This window comes from Dasypus novemcinctus, chromosome 18, assembly GCF_030445035.2.
Source record: "Dasypus novemcinctus isolate mDasNov1 chromosome 18, mDasNov1.1.hap2, whole genome shotgun sequence".
Taxonomy (NCBI): Eukaryota; Metazoa; Chordata; class Mammalia; order Cingulata; family Dasypodidae; genus Dasypus; species Dasypus novemcinctus.
In genome coordinates, this window is record NC_080690.1 from 55,457,099 (window position 1) to 55,481,873 (window position 24,775).

A 24,775-nucleotide genomic window follows, 5' to 3' on the forward strand; every position below is an offset into this window, starting at 1 on the left:
CTACTCACCCCGAGAGTTCCCAAAATCACAGAAAGAAGCAGCCAAGTTAGTTTGGGGGAAACAGGGAGACCAGCAAGGGCTTCTGGGAAATGAAGTCCAAGGCGGGAAAAGCGGCGCAGCTAGCAATAGAAGGTAATCAGATACAGCCTGGGCCTGGCCGCTGTGACAGAGCTGGGCCGCGTCGCTGAGATTTCTGGGAGTACTCTCTCGCCTTTGCGATGCGCAGGCGCAGCGAGCCGAGTGGACATTTTGGTCTTTGTCCGCGGGTCAGTTCTACCCGGGGTCCACGTGGCGCAAAAGTAGGAGGTGGGACCTGGGGGTCTTGGGCTGGTCGGGCCGGGGAGGCTGGAGGAGAGGATTCCCAATCTGAAGGGGCGCAGCGCGGGGGTGGGAGGTGGGTTTAAGAGCCTCTGGCCTGTGTGTAGGACGCGGGTGCGGGCCTCTGAGAAGTATCCGAGCGTGTGTGACCCTGAGTTTGACCGCAAGTTTACCGTGTGTTTGAGGTTGCTGAGTACGTAACGGTGGGTGCCGGAGTGTGTGTGGCTGCGCTTGAGAAGATAGTGTGGGAGGCCAGGATTGAGGTTATAAGATCTGAGCCTTACTTCCCTTGTCGAAAGTGCTGACATTTATAACGGCGCATCTTCCTAGACCGTCTAATTTACTTGATTTGAAAGAGGAAAAAAAAAGGCTGAGTGGTAAATAATGTAACAACTGATTTTTCTATAAAAGCGGGACCATATACTTGGGAAGCAGGCGCTCAACTACTGAGCTATACCCGCTCCCCGCATTTCTTAATTGGCACAGAATGCAAGTCACCGTGGTTTCTTTTTATTTTTTAAACAAGCAAGAATAGTTCAAAGGAATTTTTTTTTTAAATGGGTTGCTTGCTTCAGATTGTCTCAAATCCCCATATCTTTTGAGTACTTTATTAGGGCTTTTAAGCGAAGTCCTAGAATAAATACCAGCTTTGCAGTTTGAGAAGCAGTAATAACACAGAAATCCCAGGATTAGGATTCGGAGTACCAGGTCGAGTATAGTTTTCCACCCTCATTTTTTTGGTTATTGTTGCTACGTTTATCCATGAGTCTGGACTAGATTCCGGGTGTCTTTAAGTTCTAATTGAATCGAGGTGTTCCCGGGCCCCATGGATTTTCTGAAGTAATTAAGAAAATTACTTCTGTTTGAGAAGTTGCTTTTTCTAAGGAATTCACCCGCAGTAATCCTTCACATAATGCAAATTAATACTTAGAAATTCAGCCTTCCAAAATACAAACATCATCAGTTAGAGGAAGTAATAGAAGAAAAACACTATTTACCATAATAACAGAAAAGCCAGAATATTGAGAAATAAACTTCAGGAATGGTCAAACTATCAAAAAAATTAAAAATAAAATACTTCTAAGGGATGTAACAGAGGACATGGACAAAGAGATAAAACTAGTTTTTTAACAGGAAGACATCCTTAAAAAGTACCATCAAACAAGTACATTTATTAAATGAAAGGGATCCCAATAAAAAGATCTATGGATTTTTTTTCTTTTGGAATTAGCCAAGATAATTTGTAGTTCTTATGTAAAAATGGAAAAGCTAGACTAGCTAGTGGACCTCTGAAGAAGAAAACAGATGGGGTGAGGTGAGAGGGCAAATCAGCCATAACATTTTAAAATATAGAGACTCAAAAATTAAAATAGTAATGGTATTGTCAAGAACAAAACTTACAAAGGGCAATTTGGCAATATCTATAATAACTACAAATGTTTTTGACTCAGCCATCCCATGTCTGGGAATTTATCCTGCAGATGTAGCTGCATATGTGTGAAATGAACAGGTGCAAGGTTGCTCATTGCTGCAGTGTTTGGCATAGAAGAGAAACATTTCATGCCCTTCAGTAGGAAATTGGACCTATCAAATTTGGTACATCAATACAGAATAATAGGAATATACAGAATAATAGGCTGCTGTGTAAAAGTAGGAGGAGGAAGCTTTCTACTGACACTAAGTAAACCATAAAAATAAGTGAATAAAAGCAAGATGCAGAATGGTTTGTAGAGTATGCTTTATTTGGAGTAAGAAAAGGAGGAAAGTATATATTTGTATTGCCATTAAAAACTCAAAAAGATAAGAAACAATAAAAGTGGTGACCTCTGTTGGTGATGGGTGAACGGGGATTGATAGGGCAAGAGTGAATACCTTTATTATAAAAATTACCAACATGAATTTAGTATATATTAAACAAAATTTATTTATTTGTTTGTTTGTTTATTTATAAAAGACAACACAGGCCATGGAGCCAGACTGTCCATGTTAACCTTGTCCTCTGCCACATTTTACCTTGATGACCTTAGGGAGGTACTTAAACCATGTACCTCAATTTTTCTTCTATAAGTATGGAGATAATAATAGTGTTAGACTCCTAGGGTGACTGCAGATCAAGGAGTTAACACATGTTAAGTAAATTTCTTTCGGACATTTCCTCTTTTAACTGGGGATTGAGGAAGTCAGATTTCTGTGGTCAAGTTGTAGTCCTCTTTAGAAACTCTTTACTACCTCCTTCATTTGATTTGTTCTTTGATTTCTGTGATGATTACTCTCACAAGGTTCTAATTCAGAACCTCTGATGATTGATATATATATATATATATATATATATAAATTGCTTTTATGCCTGTTTTTGGCCAGAATATATCATGGGTCACATCAGGGGAGTCATACAATATGGCTGGTCTACCAATAATGATCATATTTTTTTCCTTTACAACCAAAATGTAATCTGCATGGTTTGATACCATACAAATATTGATTCCCCATCAATCATTTAACAGATGATTTTAACACCAACAGTCCTTGCCTGAATATAATTTCTTCAGGGCTTGCAAAGTAATGACTTTCTGGATTTTTCCTTCTTTCTACGTAACATCGAATGGTTACCTTGAATTGCATGTTTTTCTTGTCTTTTTCTTTTTTAAGCATCATTTTAAAGTTGTTTAGATTTAGTGTGTTACAATCAACCAGAACTAGTTTTCTTTCTGTTGCCCGTATTATCAGTTTTAGCCAGTGGGTGTTCCTTCAAGCTGACTCTCTCTTGACACCATTTACCTTTGAAAGTTTCCTTGCACTCCAAGCTCATCTGGTACTTTGTACAAAGTCTCTCATCTTGTCCCAGATCTGGACTTGGCCATTTCTCCAACGAGCTCTGGTTCCTTTTATTGAAACCACGATCTGAGTGCTACGTCCTTATTGCTCCAAGGATAACATTGTTTTGAGGCCATTTCACAAATTTTGTGTTGGTATTTCCAATTTGATATTTAAATGAAATATCAAATATAGTATTTTTACATAATTTCTTAGCTTAAGTATTTAATGCTACAAATCTTGAAACAAATTAACCTAAGTACTTATTTGCTTTGCATTATTCTGTAATATAAAGAAAATGGTTTCAGAATAACAGTAACCATAAAAATGACTCATGTTAAAATTTCTCTAACACTGTTTTTGTCCTTAGAATGCATCTTGCAAAGATGTGTAGTCAAAGTTCTATGTTCTAAAGTCAATTGAAATACATCCTTTCTCAGAAGAATTTTGTTACCCAGTTAATATACAGTTGGGTTCATTTGTTCCAATTAGTTTTCAGGTTAAGCCACTGTTTTCTTTTGTTGTTTGTTTTTTATGAATTTGATTTTTTTTTAAAGTAATGCATTTATGTAACTTTTAAATTACATAAAAATAAAAAATATATATCTCACAAAGACATTTTATCTCATTCTTACACTCTCCCTTTCCTATAACATTCTGATTTGCCCAGCATGAGTTTAGTTTCTTGATTTTTTTGGTATGGTTTGTTTGTTTATTCTTCAAATGAGTCTTGGTTTATTTGGTCAGTAGTGTATACCTATCCTTTTTTCCTCTCTCCTACCCTCCATATATGAAAGGTAGCATACAACATATAACTCTTTCTACCTCACTTTCTTTACTTACCAGTGTGTCCTGGAGATCTCCCTTCTTAACCATTCTCTATCTTTTTTTAATCACCATGTAAATAATATACTATTCTATGGATGTACTGTAGTTGATTCAATCAGTCCTCTGTTGTTGGACAGACATTTGGGTTGTTTCCAGTCTTCCACTCTTAAACTAACACTGCAGTAATGAATAATTTTTTATCTGTGTCATTTTGTGCTTATACAGGAGTATTTCTAAAGTAGATTCCTACAAGTGGAATTGCCCAATGGGTAAGTATTTGCACTCAACTCCCACCAACAGTGCACAAGGCCACCTTTTTCTTTAGAACCTCACTATCAGTGTAGTGTTGAATATTTGATTTTTTTGCTAAAGGGATAAGTGGCATTTCAGTGTAGGTTTAATTTAACATCCCTTATCATAACTGAGGGTGAGTATCTTCATATGTTTAGAAACCATCTGTATTTATCTGGAAACTTCATATCCTTTCTCCATTTTTCTGTGGGGTGTTTTTTCCTTTTAGGGTCTGTTTATACATTAGCAAAACTAGCCTTCTATGAAGTGAGTTGCAGATTTTATTTTAGTTTCCCCCCGCCCCAAGTTTTCAATCTGTTTTTTGACATTGCATTGGTTATTTCTAATTTTAAACAATGCAGAATCAGGGTTTTATTTTTAAGGAATTTAGATTTATCAGTCTTTTGATTTATGAAAAGTCATTCATGGTCAGAATGACTTCTCCATTCCAGGTTTCAAATTCTACAAGATTATAGTTTTTATAGGGTTTCATTTTGATATTCATATTTTTAGTTCATTTGAAGTTTATCCTGGTATATGCTATCAGATATGCATCGTGGTTTATTTATCTTTCCAGTTTGCTGCTCAGTTCCTAGATGCCACTTTTGACATTTACTAAATTCTCATATGTATTTGAGTCCATTTCTGAACTTAATATTCTTGTCCATCTTCCAGTCTATATTCAGGTACCAATATTTTATCTTTTTATTGTGGCTTTATAATTGGGTTTTAATATCAGGTGTACCTTCTCTCTTATTGCTTATCTTTTTTCAGAGTTTTTCTGGCTATTCTTGCTTGTGCTTTTCTGTTTGTTTTTATTTTATTTTTTAAAAGATTTATTTATTTCTCCCCACCCCCTCATTGTTTGTGTTTGCTGTGTCTGTTTGTTGTGTGCTGGTCTTTTTTAGGAGGCACCAAGAACTGAACCTAGAACCTTCCATGTGGGAGGGAGGTGTGTAATTGCTTGAGCCACCTCTGATCCCTGCTTTGTTATGTCTCCTTATGTTTTCTTTCATGTGTCTCTTGTATCAGCTCACCATACAAGCCCATTGCGTCAGCTTGCCATCTTGCTTATCTTCTTTAGGAGGCACCGGGAACCAAACCCGGACCTCCCAAGTGGTAGGCAGGAGCTCAGTCACTTGAACCACATCTGCTTCCTTGTTTGTTTTTAAATGTAAACTTAAGAATCTTTTCTACTTCCAGGAAAAAAGTTGGCATTTTTATTGGAATTGCATTAATTTTATAAAGTAACTTAGTGAGTAGGGACATTTATGATGATAAATATTCCTAATATAGGATATGTATTTGATTTCAATTACATTTTTCATCCTTCTGGACTGTCTAAAAATTTTCTTCATATAGGTTTTAAGTACTTTATAAAGTTTATTTCTACGTATCTTATCTTTTATGTTGCTCTTATGAATAGAGTCATTGTTCCCATTGTATCTTCTGACTGGTGGTGGTGGTAGTGAATATATATGACATTTACTGATTTGAAGATTTCTTTATATTAATATTTTAAAACTTAAATTAATTTCTTTCTTCCCACCCTGTCATTGTTTGTACGTGCTGTGTCTGTTCATCTTCCTTTTGTTTCTTTAGGAGGCACTGGGAACTGAACCCAGGACCTCCGATGTGGGTAGGAGGTGCCTAATCATTTGAGCCACCCAGGTTCCCCGCTTTGTTGTGTGTCTCATGCTTTTTTTTTTTTTAAGATTTATTTACTTATTTCTCTCGCCTTCTCCCCACTCCCACCCTCCGCCCGGGTTGTCTGTTCTCTGTATCAATTTGCTGCGTCTTCTTTGTCTGCTTCTGTTACTGTCAGCGGCATGGGAATCTGTGTTTCTTTTTGTTGCGTCATCTTGTTGTGTCAGCTCTCTGTATGGGCGGCACCATTCTTAGGCAGGCTGCACTTTCTTTCACACTGGGCGGCTCTCCTTATGGGGTGCACTCCTTGCGCGTGGGGCTCCCCTATGCGGGGGACACCCCTTGTGGCAGGGCACTCCTTGTGCGCATCAGCACTGTGCGTGGACCAGCTCCACATGGGTCAAGGAGGCCCGGGGTTTGAACTGTGGACCTCCCATGTGGTAGACAGTCATCCTAACCACTGGGTCAAGTCTGCTTCCCTCTCGTGCTTTTTATGTGTCTCTTGTTGCATCAACTTGCTGCAACTGCCAATTGCGTCAGCTCACCATCATGCTTGTCTTCTTTAGGAGGCACCAGGAACCTCTCTGTTTCCTGCTTTGTTGTGTTTCTTACTACGTTTTTCTTGTGTCTCGTTGCATCATCTTGTTGTGTCAGCTTGCTGCACCTGCCTGTCACGCCAGCTCGCTGTCGTCTTTAGGAGGCACCAGGAACAGAACCATGGACCTTCCATGTGGTAGACGGGAGCTCAGTTGCTTGAACACATCTACTTTCTCCTTGCTTAATTTAATTCTTATTATTTATAATTACATTAAATAATAATTGAGACATTGGTCTTTATTCCGAACTTAATAGAAATACCTTGAGTATTTTTGCATTAGATATGATGATGGCTTTTGTGGTCAAATATAGATTGTTTTATGGAATTTATTGATCACATTTATAAAAATGATCATGTGATATTTCCTTATATCTATTTGAATATGTATTATGTTAATAGATTTCCTAATATTTAACTTTTTTTTTCCTGGAATAAATATCACTTGGTCATGATATGTTATTCTTTCAATGTTGAATTCTGTTCGCTAATGTATTTAAAGATTTCTGCAGTGTTATTTATTAGCAGGCCTGTAGTTTTATTTATTTTATATTCTTAATCAGTATTATATTTGATTCATGAATATTATTTCACATTTTATTCTCCTCTCCCTCCCCTTGATCTTTTATAGTTTAAATAGTATAAGAATTGTCTGCTCTTTGAATGGTTGTTATAATTACTCTGAAATTGTCAGGACTTGAGGGGAGATGGTTCTTTGATAATTATTTCTTCTATAGAAACCACTATGTTTAACCTTTCTGTTGCTTCTGGTGTCAGCTTTGATCTTTTTTTTTTTTTTTCCATAAAAATTATCCTTTTTACCTAGATTTTCAGATTTGCTCAGAATAGGGCAAAGTAGTCTCGTAAGATTCTAAATTTTTTTCTGTGTTGGTAGTTCTTTTTCCATTTTTATTTTTATTTTTGCTGTGTATTTATACTTTCTTTTTATGGCTAGCATCTTTTAAGCTACTAGTTTATGTTATTTTGGGGGGTATTTTTATTTAAAAACACTTTTTGAGTTTTCTCCTTTTTTGTTTATAACTCATTAATTTTTACTTTTAACTTCATTTAATTCCTTCTTTCCGGTTTCCTTTGGTTATATTATTCTTCTAACTTTTGGGCCAGATGCTTAATTAATTGCTTTTCACTCATTAAATTTTATTTGTATAAGGATTTAAGGGAATGAAATTTCCTCTGAGAACCTCTTAAGCTGCATCCCATAAATCCTGATATATAGTGTTTTCATTATTAGTGTTTTCTAGAAATTCTACAGTTAAGATTTGTATTTCCCTTTTGTTCTGTGAGTTAATAAGCTTTTTTTTAATAGCAAATTTTCTTTCTTAATTCTTTTTTTTTTAAAGATACATAGATCACAAAAATGTTACATTAAAAAATAGGGGTTTCCAATATACCTTCCCCACCTCCCCCCATGTTAATAAGCTTTTTACTTTCCCAAGAAAAGGAGTGTTAATCACTTTTTAAAATTTTGTTAATTTTTTATTATATAACATTTTGGTCAAGGAATATTGTTTGCATTATTCCTACTTTTTACAATTTATTGATGTTTTCTTTGTGAGCTTAAATTGGTTAAATTTCATAAATGTTCTGTTATCAAGGTATAGAGCTACTTTACTAATTTTTATTGTTTAGATCTTGTGTTGTTCTTTTTTATTTTCACTTCATGTGTCTTAAATTGAGAGAACTGTATTAAGTCTTGTATTAGTGTGTCTTTTTACATTGTCTTTCGTTTCTGCTTTATGAAACCTGCTATTGTGTTGTTAGGTTTGTTAATATTCACAGCTGTCACATTTTTATTCTAAATTATTTCCTTTAGCAATAATGTTCTTTTTTGTCTCATTTAATGCTTGTTGACTTGAATTGTATCTTATGTGATGATCAGTGCTTTCTTTGGTTTGCATTTGAGTGGTGTATCTGCACAGCATTTTGTCCTTTACCCTTCCAAATTTGTTTTATATAATGTCCTTTTATATCTTTATCATCTTGTTACGTTTTGCTTTGTGTGCTAATCTAAATATTATATTCTTTGAATAGCCTGTTTTCACTTATTGATATGGCTAATATGTTTGGGCTTAGCTCTCATACTACTTTATATTGTGCTTATTGAAAATATAGGTACATTTGTCTTTTTTCTTTATATATTCTTTCACTATTTGATTGGTTTTCATTCTGGGGATGGTTATTTTTCTGTTATTTGGAAAAGTTTGTATTTTTGTTCTGTAGTTACCTTTAACACCTTTATACCCTTAGATCCCCTTTCTTTATCAACACTGTTGGTTCCTTATCATTAGCAACAATTTATTTATTAGATTTATTTTTTATTTATTTCTCTCCCTTTCCCCCTCTCCCGCCAGTTGTCTGCTCCCTGTGTCCATTCACTGCATGTTCTTCTGTGACCGCTTCTATCCTTATCAGTGGCACCAGGAATCTATGTTTCTTTTTGTTGCGTCATCTTGTTGTGTCAGCTCTCCTTGTGTGCGATGCCATTCCTGGGCAGGCTGTGCTTTCTTTTGCACTGGGTAGCTTTCCTTACGGGGCGCACTCCTTGCCTGTGGGGCTCCCATACACGGGGACACCCCTGTGTGTCAGGGCACTCCTTGAGTGCATCAGCACTGCGCATGGGCCAGCTCCACACGGGTCAAGGAGGCCCGAGGTTTGAACCGCGGACCTCCCGTGTGGTAGATGGATGCCCTATCCACTGGGCCAAGTCCGCTTCCCAGCAACAATATAACTTACCCTTTCTTCTTCCCTTTTCTCTTCCCAACATCTAATTTTAGAGTTTTTCTTTGGACTCTTGAATATGCTTCAAATTCTACTTCATTTCTCTGCTTTAAATAATATCCTTTTTATCTCAACAGATATCTAGGGGTAGTCTGCATGCTGTCTACTTTTCCCTTCTTCCATTTTTAGTCAGTTTTATTCTTTTATTGTTTGTACATTGTCAGAGCCTTTATTTTCCTACTATTTGGAAACCCTCATTTAATCCTAGTTCTACAGTTAAATTTTTCTTCTTTGCTCATCCCTGGTCCTTATGCTTCTTTAAATCATATCCTGATTGTCTGGAGCTTGTCCTTTAGTGGATTTCTCATGGAAGTTTCGTGGAACCAATAAGCCCTGAGTTCTTGATCATTTCCTATGTTCAAAATATTTGGTTGTAAGTTACCTCTTCAGAGGGGCCTTCCCTTATCACTCTAACTTAGTAGGTCCCTGTGTCATTCTTTATACTGTACCTTGCTCTTCTCCCTTCAGAGACCTTATCACATCTGCAATTCTTCATGCCTCTGTCCATATAATTCTAATAATAGGAAACTTTTTTTAAAATTATTTTTATTTTTTTTATTATTGATTCTGTAAAAATATTACATTAAAAAAATATATATGAGGACCCATTCAACCCCACCACCTCCACCCCACCACTCCCCCCCCCCCAGCAACACTCATTCCCATCATCATGACACATCCATTGCATTTGGTAAGTACATCTCTGGGCACCTCTGCACCTCATGGTCAATGGTCCACATCATGGCCCATACTCTCCCCCATTCCATCCAGTGGACCCTGTGAGGATTTACAATGTCCGGTGATTGCCCCTAAAGCACCATCCAGGGCAGCTCCAAGTCCCAAAGACGCCTCCACATCTCGTCTCTCCTGCCATTCCCCATACCCATTAGCCACCATGTCCACTTTTCCCACTCCAATGCCACCTTTTCTCTGTGGACATTGGATTGGTTGTGTCCATTGCACCTCTATGTCAAGAGGAGGCTCAGATTCCACATGGATACTGGATGCAATCCTCCCGCTTTCAGTTGTAGGCACTCTAGGCTCCATGGTGTGGTGGTTGTCCTTCTTCAACTCCATCTTAGCTGAGTGAGATGAGTCCAATAAATCAGATTGTAGGTGCTGGAGTCTGTTGAGGCTCAGGGCCTGGAATAGGAAACTAAATATATATGTATATAGTTTTTTTAGCCTTTATACCTGTAGAACAATGTGACTTATATTAAAGTATCTTGTAGAGGTTCTTCCACTGTCTTTCATTGTTGAATTTTGCTCTGAAGAATTCTGATGGCACCCTGAGTCTTTTTTCCCTTGGGTTTTTTGCCTCGATTTCCAAAGATTTCATTCCTTATATTTAAAGTATAGAAGTTTTACTATAGGCTGTGTTGAATATTCTGGGTCAGTTTCCCCAGGTACATGTTGTGCCTTTTCAATGTGCAAATTCAGGTTTGTTTTTTCTGTTTCTGGAAGGGTTGAATTAAAATTTTAACTATTTGCTCTGTTTCATTATTTATGTATACTCTACACAGCTCTAATTATACATGTGTTGGCTTTCCTTTAACTGACATATCACTTTGTATTGCTTTGTTTCTCTTTCTTTGTTTTCTTCTCTCTATCTTCTATATTCCTCAGTGTAGTTTTTGTTCCTCTTGTGCTTCTTATATTTCAATCTTCATTTCTGAAATGGTCATGCTTTTTCTTAGATTCGTTTCCTGCCTTCTGTCCATTTCTATATCATATTCTTCTGTTTTCTTGCCATTCCCTTCTTTTGGGTGATCTATTTCTCTACTCAGTTCTTCTTTCTCATATGTTATTCTTTTTATAGTTTGATTACTTTAAGTTTTTGTGTCTTCGTTTAAGTTCGTTTTATGTTGTACTTCAATTTTCATCTTCTTTGTGGCAATATTTTTCGGATAAGTTAAACTGTTGGAAAATTATGTGCTCGTCTTTATTGTTTATCTTAGTATCCTAAATGGGCACAGATGAATTATTTTTTATGTTATTCATGTTTGCATCAGGTAGATTTTCTTAAATAACTACCAAGAAAAGGGAGGGTTGGTAACATCCTGTGCTTCAAAGCTCCAATTCCTCTTCTTCTGGTGTTACTTCAGAGGATTATATGTTTTTTTTCAATAACTAATCCTTCTTTGGCTGTCTGACCTTAACCTGGTTGAGGCAGGCTTCTACTTCCAGCCATGTGTTTGCCATAATTCTTCACAGTACTTTTCCTTCCAGGATGATGCATTCACTTTTATGAGTTGCTAAATCTGCCACTTTTGGGCACTCCACTCCCATATACTTTGCAAGCATACTGTTTCTGCTTCCCCCTGCAGTCCTTTTTTCTTTAATCAAAGCACTTTTGTCATTAGTGTTAAACCCTTACATTCTGAAAGGAAATATTTGCTAGAGGTTTCTGAACTCTTCAAGCCCTTAGAATCCCCCTCATCATTCCCGGTTCTTCCTGAGATCCCTTTGCAACTCCGTATTTAGGCCTCCTGTTGAGTAGGCTTTAGCAGAGTTTAACTTGAGCTTTGGGTTTTTTCTGACCCTTGTTTTGTTGTTTGTTATTAGACTTGGGTACAACAGTTCTCACTCAGTGGTTCCTTCATTCTGAGAGTGACTGTTTTGCTACTTATTTCTGAGGTCTCTTACTTCTCACCATTATTTTATCTTATGATAACGTATTATTGTGGTTTTTGTGCCAGTTTTGCTATTCTGTGTGTTTGGGGCCACACATAAATTAAGAGTTAACATGTTTTCTCTCTACTAGTTTCATTAAAGTTACAGTATTTGATTGGCTAGTTATTTTTTTCCCCATTATTCTTGCTTCTTTGAATAGTTTTCAGGAAAAGTACTTGAGAATTTGAAACTAAGCAGCTACCATGCATGCTACTATTAAAACCGTTGCTTACCTCCTTGACTGTTGGTGTTCCTAGGATTCTGTCCTGGCCATTTTCTCACACTGTATACTCTGTGTGAGCAGCCATATTCCACATGTCTCTTCAGCAGTAATGATATTCTGACAAATTCCCATTTCTATTCTAGGCCTATCCTGAACTGTTGATTTATATATCCAGCTGCCTAATGGATCTCTCTGCCTGCGTATTCCTGAGAAAACTGATACTCTTGAGTGGTCATAATACCAAACTTGATCTCCCTTCTCTTGAAGGCTGCTTCCAGCCAGCTTACCCTCTCACATTTCCTGTGTACATTACTTTTTAAATTAAGCCCTAAGCCTTCCATCCCTGCCACACCCCAGTATGAACTGTGATTAAGCTCTTTTAGCACATAGTAGATAGAAAAGTTGGTATAGTACAAGATTCATGCCTTTTACTCAAATTTCCCAGTCATTTACATTTTGGTTTTTTGCTTTCCTTTTCCTTCTCTTTCTCCAAATATGTATGTATATGTGATTTTTTTCCTTTAAACTATTTGAGAGTAAGTTGCCAAACAAGCCCCCTTTATCCATAAATACCACAATGTGCATTTCCTAAGAACAAGAACATCTTTCATAATCAAACATTACTATTGTCTAATCCAAAGTCTATATTCAGATTTTGTCAGTTGTCCCAATAATGTTATTTGTTGATTTTTTAAAAATGTTTTTGAGTGAATGGATGAACATAAATTTACAGAACATTTCTAAAATGATATGCTTTCACTAAGAATATAATGCAAACAAAATAAACACTAGGACTCTCGGAAAAGGTTTTAAGTTTTTATTCTTGAATACTGTCAGAACAACTTTCTACACATTGTACCCATATGGCTTAGTTCTGTTAGGCATACATTACCTACTCAAAGATGTGAATATTGAATTCAACCAAGAATAAGAGCCACAGTTAAAAATCTACTCAGGAACCTGTGCGAGAGTGTGGTGCTAGAGAACGATAGCACCCAGTCAGGTAGGGCATGGAAAGCTTTCCCATGTAAGTTAAATTCCAAAAGTAAATGCTTCCTCCTCCCATTTCTGAAATGTGGAGAGACTAACTGGTTTTAGGAATATGGTCTTAAAATGCAGGACTCAACTAATGCTGGGCCCTTTGCCCACATGATTATGCATGTTCCACTCTCTAAGGTAAAAGGTCATTACTTTGTTCTTTTTCATAGGGCTGGTTCCTTGTGCATCTTTGGAAACTGCACCTTCCTCGTCCTTTAGATCAGGCTCAGCCTGAGTTCTAGGATGGTACTTGGTCCCCAGCATTAACATTCTAGTGCTGTGTCATTTCCCCAATAGCAGGTTATAAGGTGACCAAACTGTATGTGATGCTCCATTGAATTAAGAAGACAAGCCCTGGATGGTGGACAAAGAAGAGGAAAGAAAGTCTGTCCAGGTGAGTGAATGACAACAAGGCAGATCAGAGTTGTTCAGTTAATACTGACATCTCTAAAATGTTCATTTTCTTATTGACCCTAGTCCTAGAGTGTCACTTAGTGTGAATTCCTTAGGTATCTGAATGACATTTCCAGCCATCATTTTTTCTGTTTTTTGTACTCTACTTCCTTCATCAGATTCTAGATGGCCAGTTACCCCTCTTACGTCTATTTTGAATGTCAGCACTTCATACTTCATTTATACTGTTTGGATGTGATTGTTTTATCTTTCATTAATACTATCAGTCTCGTATCTCCTTATGTGTATAGATGTCTTTCTTTATACATTATCTTGTATTCTTACTTTTCCCATCATACTTCAACAAACTCCTCCCCCTCCTTCACTCCCACCTTTGTATACTTTCAGAAGTTGCTGCCTTAGAAATCAGTGTTTCCTTTCTGCTACATATGTGTGTGTATGTGTTTTTTAATGTGATACTTGAACTTGTAAATTTTTGAACATTTAAAGAGTGAAAAGTCTTGTCTGACTCTCAGTTCTACAGTTATATTTCAAAGGTGTATATACTTGTAAGAGTTTAACATGTATCCTTCTGGAGGTAGTCTATGAATAAATCAGCTTATGTTATGTATCTATGCTGCAAATATGAATGTATAAACCCTCATTTTTTTTAATATGAATGATGATGTATTTTACATTCAGTAGTGTTTTTTTGTTGAATTATGTATCTATTGATCTATTGATACATAATTTCTATTAGTAGACGTTTACATTGTTTCCAGGTTTCTGCTGAAGGCACAAGTATATATCCTTGTTTATATTGTTTTGCAGAGATGTGCAGGTACAACTGCATAGTAATTTAAGTGGAAATTCTGGGTCAAAATTACGTTTATAAATTGGATAAATAGATGCATTGTTCTTAAAAAAAAAGTAAATCAGTTTACATTTACACCAATATGTTATATTTATATATCCAGCAATTATTGAATGATATGTATTAGTTGCCATTTCAGATATTAGGGCAGTGCCAATGATAAAAATAGTAAAAAATTTCTGGGAAGGAGATGGGGCTTAAGCGGTTGAGTGCCTGCTTCCCACATGAGATGTCCTGGGTTTGGTCCCTGGTGCCTCCTAAAACAGAAGAAAAAAACAAAAACAACAAGCAAATCAATGAAAAAACCAATTCAGGGAAGCCAGTGTGTCTCAGTGGTCTAGCGCTGGCTTCCACATACAAGGTCTGGGTGTCAATCCCCAGCCCCTAGGACCTCAAAAAAAAAAAAAAATATTTCCTCCTTCCTGTGACCTATATTCTCATTAGAGATAAAAGACTGTAAGTAAATAAGTAAAATATGTGTTCTATCAGATGATGATAAGTGCTATGGAGAAAAATAAAGCAAGGAATTTGAGCATGGGGGCCTTGTAGTTTTAAATAATTTGGCCAGGGAAGGTCTCACTGAGATTACATTTGAGTAAAGATCTGAAGAGTGTGAAAGTGGGTCATGCAGCTGTTTGGTAGAAGAGTCCTTTAACCAGAAGGGCCAAAAAATGTAAAGGCCCTAAGGCAGGAGCTTGCTGTCATGTTCAAGGAATAGTGATCAGGACAATAGACTGGATCAGAGTGAGCAAAAGGGACTAAGAGTAGTTTGGTTAGGTAACAGGCCAACTAGACTTTGGCCTTTATTCTGATTAATTTGGGAGACAATTAAAGGATTTGTGACCAGAAGAGACATAAGATCAGAGTTACATTTTGAAAGGAATACTTGGGCTGCTGTATCGAGTATAAGTTGAAAGAGGTCAAGGCTTAGAAATCAGCCAGAGGCTATTGCAGTAATCCAGGTGGGAAGTGGGGTAGTTGAACTAGTGACAAGTAGTCAGATTCTTATGATATTTTAAGGGAATAGCTGACACGCTTATCGGATTGCATATGGGTTATGAAAAGAAAAGGAGTCATTGACAACTTCAAGGTTTTGGTCTGAACAACTGGAAGAGAATCGATTACCTTTTACTGAGATAGGAAGACTTATAGGAGTTCTGAGAGGGACATCAGGGATTTTCCTTTGGACATGCTTATTGTGAAATGTGTATTGCTAGTCTAAGTGCATATTCAAATAGGCAGTTGGAAAATTGTGACCTTTTCTGTCCTGCTGTCCTAACAGACTGCTTTATTCAAGGATGAGGTATCTGTGTATTTCTTTGCTTAACCACATATTTCCTACCATTCAAGAATGCCAAGTCTCTTTCAGTCAGTCTGATTATTGGATTTCATTGTTGCAAATGAGGAGCTGGTGAATTTGGCCCTTGAGGGTGTTTGTCATGTCATGTCACTGAACTTGAAGACTGACTTAGAACTGCAAGAGCATCTGCCTACACTCTTGGCCTCTTTCTCTACTTTAATTCAGTCCTCTGGCAGCCCTTTCTCATATGACATTAGAGTTATAGATACTTTCTAGTTTTATCAGTGAGGCAATTTCTTTTCTATTTCTTATTCTTCATAGATATGAAAAGTGGGCAGGGATGCCCTTATTCTACAATCTTAGAAGAAAGGAATATTTATTTTACGTTTGGATCACTCCTCTTGGAATTCTCCTACTTGTACTTAATTGAGTCTTTGATGACCTGCTATTTTGTTTCCTCTTTCTAAATGTTCTCTCATCTTTGCATTTCTTTTTTTCTCCCTATCATCTTAATGGTAATGGCTCCTAGAACCCTACATTCTGCCTTTCCTTCTTCCTTTTGAATTAATTAATGGACAGTAGTCATCCATTCTGAAGTTAGAAGTAACTCTTTCTATAACATCAGTTTTTATTTGACATTTCCAGCCTTTCTGTCTTGCCTGCCATAATTTTACCTGTTTACAGGATGGGCAAGTGTCTGACTGATTTCATTCTCACTATGTGAGACAGTGAAATCCTTAACAGCCTACCCAAACAGTAATTTCATCATATTCTTTTCAGGCCCATAGAGATCCCCACCTCAAACCAGTTTCATATTATGTCTGGATTCTTTCATTTCTTATAGTTCTTTTTTTTTTTTTAAAGATTTATTTATTTTATATAATTCCCCTCTCCCTCTCCCCCCGTTGTCTGTTCTCTGTGTCTATTTGCTGCGTCGTTTCTTTGTCCGCTTCTGTTGTCGTCAGCGGCACGGGAAGTGTGGGCGGCGCCATTCCTGGGCAGGCTGCACTTTCTCTCACGCTGGGCGGCTCTCCTTACGGGGCGCACTCCTTGCGCGTGGGGCTCCCCTACGCGGGGGACACCTGCGTGGCAGGGCATTCCTTGCGCGCATAAGCACTGCGCATGGGCCAGCTCCACATGGGTCAAGGAGGCCCGGGGTTTGAACCGTGGACCTCCCATGTGGTAGACGGACGCCCTAACCACTGGGCAAAGTCCGTTTCCCTCTTATAGTTCTTATGATGTGCTCAGTAAAGCTTTTTTTTTTATTTCTCTCCCTGCCCCCCCCCACCAACCCCGGTTGTCTCTTCTCTATGTCTATTTGCTGTGTCTTCTTTGTCCACTTCTGTTGTCCGTGGCACGGTAATCTGTGTTTCTTTTTGTTGCGTCATCTTGTGTCAGCTCTCTGTGTGTGCGGCACCATTTCCTGGGCAGGCTGCACTTTCTTTCACGCTGGGCAGCTCTCCTTATGGGGCGCACTCCTTGCGCATGGGGCTCCCCTATGCGGGGACACCTCTGCCTGACACGGCACTCCTTGTGCTCATGGGCCAGCTCCACATGGGTCAAGGAGGCCCGGGGTTTGAACCGCGGACCTCCCATGTGGTAGACAGATGCCCTAACCGCTGAGCCAAGTCTGCCGCCTCAGTCAAGCTTTTAAAAATTATACAGGCATACATCAGAGATATTGCAGGTTTGGTTCTGAACCACCACCATAAACTGAGTCACACAAATTTTTGTTTCCCAGTGTGTATAAAAGTTATGTTTATACTATATTGTAGTCTGTTAAGTTTGCAATAGCATTATGTCTAAAAAAAAGTGCATACCTTAATTAAAAAATACTTTATTGCTACAAAATGCTAACCATCGTCTGATCCTCTGGCAAATCGTAATCTTTGCTGGTGAAGGATCTTACCTCAATGTTGATGGTTGCTAAATGATCAGGGTGGTGTTCCTGAAGGTTCTTGTGGCTGTAGCAATTTCTTTTTTTTCTTCTTTTTTTAAGGAGGTACTGGGGATTGGACCTGGGACCTTGTACATGGGAAGCAGCACTGAGCTACACCCACTCCTGAAATTCTTAAAATAAGACCGCAGTGAAGTTTACCACATGCCTTGGCCCTTTCTTTTCACAAAAGATTTCTCTGTAGCGTGCAATGCTGTTTGTTATTTGCTGGCATTTTATTTTGACCCACAGTAGAGCTTCTTTCAAAACTAGAGTCAGTTCTCTCAAACCCTGCTTCTGCTTTAATTAACTAAGTTTATGTAATATTCCTAATCCTTTCCATTACTAGGAGTCAATTCCCTCTGAAGACATCACTCTCTTTGTTCATCCATAAGAAGCAACTCCTCATCTGTTAAAGTTTTATCATGAGATTGCAGCAATTCAGTAGAATAAGAGAACTTATTCTAGTTCTCTTGCTTTTTCTACTGCATCTGCAGTTACTTCGTCTACTGAAATCTTGAACCCCTCAAGTTTATCCATGATGGTTGGAATCAACTTTTTCCAAACTCTCATTAATGTTGATATTTTGACCTCCTCCCATGTATCACAAATTTTTTTTAATAGATTTTTAAAAAATTTTAGAAGAGACATAACTCATACAAAATGTTACATTAAAAAATATAAGAGGATCCCATTTACCCCCATTCCCCATTCCCTACACTCCACCCACATCACCAGATTCTTTAATCAGGTGGCATAGCACATGTGTTCTTAATGGCACCTAGAATGTTGAATTCTTTCCAGAAGGTTTTCAATATACTTTGCCCAAATCCATCAGAGAAATTACTATCTACAAAGATTCTTCCTTTCAATTGAACACTTAGAGGCCATTGCAGTGTTTTGAATTGGCTAAATTTCGGTATTTTTGTGTCTCAGGGAATAGGAATTCCTGAAGAAAGAAAGAGAGGTGGTGGACTAGCCAATTTATTAACTTTGCTGTCTTATATGGAATGGCACCTTAAAACAATCATAATAGTAACATTGAAGACCACTGATAACCAATCGCCGTAGCAGATAAAATAATACTGGAAAAGTTTGAAATATTGTAAGAATTAACAAAATGTGTCTCTGAGACAAGAAGTGAACACATACTTTTGGAAAAATGGTGCCTATAGACTTGCTTGCTGCTGCAAGGTTGCCACAAACCTTTAATTTGTAAAAAATGCAGTATCTGGAAGTGCGGTAAGCACAGTGCAATAAAACGAGGTATGCCTGTATTTCACTGTACTCGACAGATTATATGAATATGAACATGCACATATTTCCTTCTTTCTATATACAATTCTTTGAATCTTAGCCTTTAATTATGAAAACTACTTGTTCAGGTCCTACTTATTTAAACTTTAGTTTTTGTTAAAATATTCCTATTTCCACCTTTATTAATCTCCCTCCCATCTGATCTTCCATCTTCTTCATGTCTTCCAGTGATGATGACATCTTCTGCAGGTGCCTTTTATTTTATTTGAACTTCTTTAGTTCTGTGTATTGAAAAATCTTCCACATACTTTCCAGCATCAAGAAATTTGTTAATGTCTGTTGTGTACTGATGTTTCCTATCGTATCCTACTTTTATTGTGTTTTACCATTTTTCCCTTTCTTGACATTTTGATGGTGTTTGAAAGGAAGTAGTTGTTGGTTATTACTTGCACTTTTTTAGGCATCTCAGGTGGACTTTCTAATTTTATGTGGTCATCTTTTATCCTATTTAACTCCTTTTCATTGTTTGCGGTGCCCAATTTGCTGATATCTAAATGGACAAGATTACTTTTCAAGAGTCATCTAAGCTTTGTGGACCTATTCTCCACAAAAGTTTCCTTCTTTCATCCTGGGAAACTGGTTACCAAAGTTAATCCCACAAAAGCACCATCTGAAATTTTATTGCTAGTATAGTCATGGGAAAATTCATAAATATTAGTGGTAGCATTAAACTAATGTTTCTTGAGTACTTATCATGTGCCAGACATGATTCTAAAATGTTTATTAACTCCTTTCAATGATGATTCTTTGTACTCCTTTTAGAAGAAGCCTAAGAAAATAATGGGGAGATAGAGAGGCTACACGACTTGGCATGCAAGTTGCATCATCTCCAGTAAAGAACAGACTGAGGAAAAAGGCAATGAATGTGAAAAAAATGGAAAAATACTTCATCTGACTTCAGAACTTTTTTTTTTAAGGCAACACCTCCTTGAACTCACCTAGAAAAAATTTGAAATACAATTTAGACTTACTTCATTATGAGGGAAACTGTATGGGAAGGAATCATCAAAGTAATTAGTTAAATCCTTCTGCCACAGCTTACCCCCTGTAAAGTATAATCATTGTGGAAATGCCCTCCATTAAAAAAATTTGAACCCCACTGATACTAAAGCATTCATATTGGAGAGAAACCCTAAGAATTTACTGAATTTCAGGAAGTTTCTTTCATTCATGTCCTAATTCATTAAATGTAGATGTCATGCCAGAGAGAAGGTCTGTGCTTCTAAGGAATATTGATATGCCTTTAGCGAGATGACCCATCTTGTTGAACAGAAAAAAATTCATACTGGAGAAAAATCAGTGAATATAACAAAACTTCACTGAGCATTAGAAAGTTCATGCTGGACAGAAACCTTTGAATATACTGACTATGATAAACTTTTCTCTTGAATATCATTTCTTGATCTACATTTGAAAGGTAATACAGGGGCAAAACTTTATAAATATAGGAAATGTGGAGAAATCTTCAGCCAAAAGTAAATCTTCATTCATCAAAAAATTCATACTGGAAAGAAACCTTGTGAATGTGGGAAAGCTTCCATTCAGATGTCCAACCTCAATCAACAGAGAATTTATAGTGGGGGAAACCCCTTTGCCTGTAAAGTATGTGGGAAAGCCTTCAGCCACAAATCAAACCTCACTGAGCATGAACATTTTCATACTAGAGAGAAGCCTTTTGAATGTAATGAATGTGGAAAAGCCTTCAGCCAAAAGCAGTATGTCATTAAACATCAGAACACTCATACTGGAGAGAAGCTTTTTGAATGTAATGAATGTGGAAAATCCTTTAGCCAGAAGGAAAACCTTCTTACCCATCAGAAGATTCACACTGGTGAGAAACCATTTGAGTGTAAGGATTGTGGGAAGGCTTTCATTCAGAAGTCAAACCTCATCAGACACCAGAGAACTCACACAGGAGAGAAGCCCTTTGTATGTAAGGAGTGTGGGAAAACCTTCAGTGGCAAATCAAACCTTACTGAGCATGAGAAAATTCATATTGGAGAGAAACCCTTTAAATGTAGTGAATGTGGCACAGCTTTTGGCCAGAAGAAGTACCTCATAAAACATCAAAACATTCACACTGGAGAGAAACCCTATGAATGTAATGAATGTGGAAAAGCCTTCTCTCAACGAACATCACTTATTGTACATGTGAGAATTCATTCAGGTGATAAACCTTATGAATGCAATGTATGTGGTAAAGCCTTCTCTCAGAGTTCATCTCTTACTGTGCATGTGAGAAGTCATACAGGTGAGAAACCCTATGGTTGTAATGAATGTGGGAAAGCCTTCTCTCAGTTTTCAACTCTTGCTCTACATTTGAGAATACATACAGGTAAGAAGCCTTATCAGTGTAGTGAATGTGGGAAAGCTTTCAGCCAGAAGTCACACCACATTAGACACCAGAAAATTCATACTCATTGAAAACCCTATGAATACTTTGAAAATGGGAAAATTGCCATCAGAAATAATTATTCTGAAGCAAAGAACCATGAATGAAGGAAACAAAAGCTAAAAATTTATGGGACACCAGAGATTACATACTGAAGAGAAGGACATTCATATGATAAACATCCTGTGATCAACGAAAAACCTATAGCAAACCACAAAGGTAATGGTGAACCTTTGGAAGCATTTCCACTAAAATTGGGAACAAGAAGCAGATGCCGCTATCACTGATGCTGCTATCACTGATAGCAGCATAGACATGGCCATCCTAACCAATGTTAGAAAAAAAATTGTAAGTGTTAGAAAGCAAGAGACCAAACCAGATAACATCTAAAAATAATGCATATAACTCTTGAGGTATTGGAGCAGCAGAAATGAGCCAAGAAACAGACTTATGCATTTATTAGGATTTAGAGTATGACAGAAATGACATCAGGAAATTATGAAGTAATAGAACTATTTTAAAATTAGTTTGGAGGTGCATAAATCATACAAAAATAAAAGTCAAGGGGATTGAAAACAGGAATATGAAAAAACTATATAATTAAACGATCTTGAGAATAGGAGAGCATTCCTGAAATCCAAAAATACCTAGCAGTTCTACTCTTGAGTATGTATACTCAGGAAATATATACGCAGGAGGATATTTACTGTGGCATTATTTGTTGGAGCCAAAAATTGGAAACAACTTAAATGCTCATCAGGAACAAAATGGAAAATGCTTGTGATGGAATACTGTTTCTAGAAACTGCAACAAATGAGACATGTTTTAGTAGAGGAAGATGTCAAATCATTTGGAGAGGGCAAAATCAAGTTGCACAATGATGCATATAGTACAGTGACATTTTTGTATATTTGAATAGACTTCTCACAAAATTCAGTAGTTTATATTGGTAATGGATGCATATTGTATGTAAATGTTTCTGAAATGGATTAGGAGGATAACAGACCAAACTCTTGGTAGTGGTTGCCTGTGAAGAGTGGAGGAGGGAAGGGAATGAATATGGGAGGTGGGTTGAGGATTGGTAAAAGGGGACTGCAACTTCATATATAAATACCCATTTCTCTTAAAAACAAAAAAGACTGCAAGTAAATATATCAAGATACTGGTTAATTCTGGATTGTGGTATATGGATATCTTGTCTTATTTTTTGTACTTTTCTGTATTTTTTAAATTTCTCAATAATAATAGGGGTAGGGATGGGAAAGCTGTACCTATAGAAACAATGTCATAATGAATTCATTCCCAATCAAATACTAAACTTTTTATAGAAAATATTTCTAAAATTTTATCAATGGTGAGTGGATGAATTTGTTCTCTTATGTAATATGAAATTATCTATTTTATTAAAATTAAAATGACAGCATAATCCAAATGTGTTTAATTTATTTCAGCATGTTATAGTATGTACTATGTGGTGTCTTCACGTTTCTAAAGATATTTTGCAGCATATCATTTGGGCTAACTGGACTTTTAGTTAAATAAGGATACATAGACTTGATATAATTTGCCTTTTTCGGATACACTGATAAGGAATATCAGTTTTCCTGTTTTGTATATTTCTATACATTCAAAATTAAATTTTGATCATTACTTTTTTTCCTCCTTTTTAATTATGGAAGCATATACAAAATAAAATTTTCCATTCCAGCCATACCCAGGTAGTGGGATTTAACCACAAGCACAGTGGTGCTACCCTTACCATCCATTACCAGATATTACATTTTTCAAAGAGAAAAACATTCAGCTTCCCAGAACTTCCACAATTCAGTGAGTTAAATGCCAGCACCTGCATCTCAGTCTTAACCTGCAGATTGTTTAATTCCTTCCACTACTTTGACAGAAAGAAACAACAGCTCTTTTGTTTGTTTCTTTTGAAGAGGTGGGAGAGAGGGTGCGATAGGAATAAGAAAAGCAACTTAGATGCTGGACAAAAGTCTCTTCCTTAAATCATTCCTTTCTGAAGGTACTTTTTTATAACATCAGCATATTTAACTTGATATAATGAATCTTATGAAAGGTTTTCATGAAGAATAGTTAGCCATGAGTAGTACACAGCATGTGAGGATTCCAAAACTCCTTTAAAAAAAAAATCAAACTCAGTTAAATGCTACTACATTACTGTTTATCTTTTATTAGCCACTTGGTATGAGTGACCATAAATTATGTACTTAAATATCTAAATCAGTCCATTCTAATAGGAAATGTTTTGGGGTTTTTTTTTTTGTTTGTTTAAAGGTTATATACTAAATGTGTGGAGTTGTATATTATGTTTGTGCAGTGTTTTTAATTGCCTCCATTTATCACTCAAAGAAGGAGGAAAATCTGTATAAATATTTTAATTACAAGGTATATTTTCCTAAACTACTTTTTCCCTCCTATCACACAACTCTTCTCTTAAATCTGTTCCTGTCTTTGTCCAGTTTTGGAGTCACTGAAGTAAATCAAGCCTGACTCTTTAAGAACCAGGAAGAATGCCTTCATATGTCTATTGGTCATGGCCCAGGATCTGCTGACAAGAATGATTGTCTTGGTCCATAGAGAATAATAGAATCTGAGATTCAGAATTACTCAGCACGTCAGGAGGCAGATTATCTGAATCCTCTTTTTTTTTTTTTAAAGATTTTTTTTTCTCTACCCTTCCCCCCCACAAACACACACACAGTTGTCTGCTCTGTGTCCATTCTCTGTGTGTTCTGTGACCACTTCTGTCCTTATCAGTCACCCTGGGAATCTTTCTTTTTGTTGTGTCATCTTGTTGTGCAATTACCCATTTTATATCTATTAACGTAAGAAATAAGTGACAGGCTCATAGTGTCACATCTACTTAGTGGGAGAGCTAAGATAAGCAAGTTATGACCACTATTTCAGTGTAATAGGAAAGAAATCTTGTAAACATTTATTTGACAAGTACTTGCCTAATACATGTTACATGCCAGACATTAGATACATAGTATGAGGACAAATAATCCTGCTACCCTCTTGAGACCTTCCTTGTCCTAGTGTGCTGTGTGGTGGGGGAAGGGATACAAATTTCATTTTGTGAAAAATGTTATGAAAGGAATTTCAGTAACTAGACAGGGAAAAGCGTGAGAGGTTGAAAATACAGGTCTGGACCATATGATACAAGTTATGCCACTGTGGTAAAGGACCTGGATTGTATTCTTAAGTGCAATGATAGTGATATGATTAACATTTTGAAAAAAATCACTTATTCTTCATGAAGAGTGGATTGAAACAGAGCCAGAGTAGGGGCGGGATACCCCTTTAAAAGGATAAA

General features: G+C 36.9%; 1 protein-coding gene across 10 annotated transcripts; it reads left to right on the forward strand.

Moving 5' to 3' along the window:
- Positions 1-22,864, forward strand: ZNF146 (zinc finger protein 146). Of its 10 annotated transcripts, XM_058279389.2 has the most exons (4): positions 229-306; positions 4,186-4,229; positions 13,524-13,620; positions 19,809-22,864. In XM_058279389.2, the coding sequence occupies exon 4, from the start codon at positions 20,592-20,594 to the stop codon at positions 21,468-21,470; it is 879 nt and encodes a 292-aa protein (XP_058135372.1). In that variant the 5' UTR covers positions 229-306; positions 4,186-4,229; positions 13,524-13,620; positions 19,809-20,591; the 3' UTR covers positions 21,471-22,864. The 10 variants fall into 10 exon arrangements, with proteins under 10 accessions (XP_058135373.1, XP_058135367.1, XP_058135374.1 ...); XM_058279390.2 differs by lacking the exons at positions 229-306; positions 4,186-4,229 and adding an exon at positions 1-132; XM_058279384.2 differs by lacking the exon at positions 4,186-4,229 and having other exon boundaries at positions 67-306; positions 13,397-13,620.
- Positions 22,865-24,775: the final 1,911 nt, after the last annotated feature.

Bases quoted from the DNA above. Each gene is read 5' to 3' on its own strand.
- ZNF146 (XM_058279390.2), top strand. From the start codon at position 20,592: ATGTCCAACCTCAATCAACAGAGAATTTATAGTGGGGGAAACCCCTTT.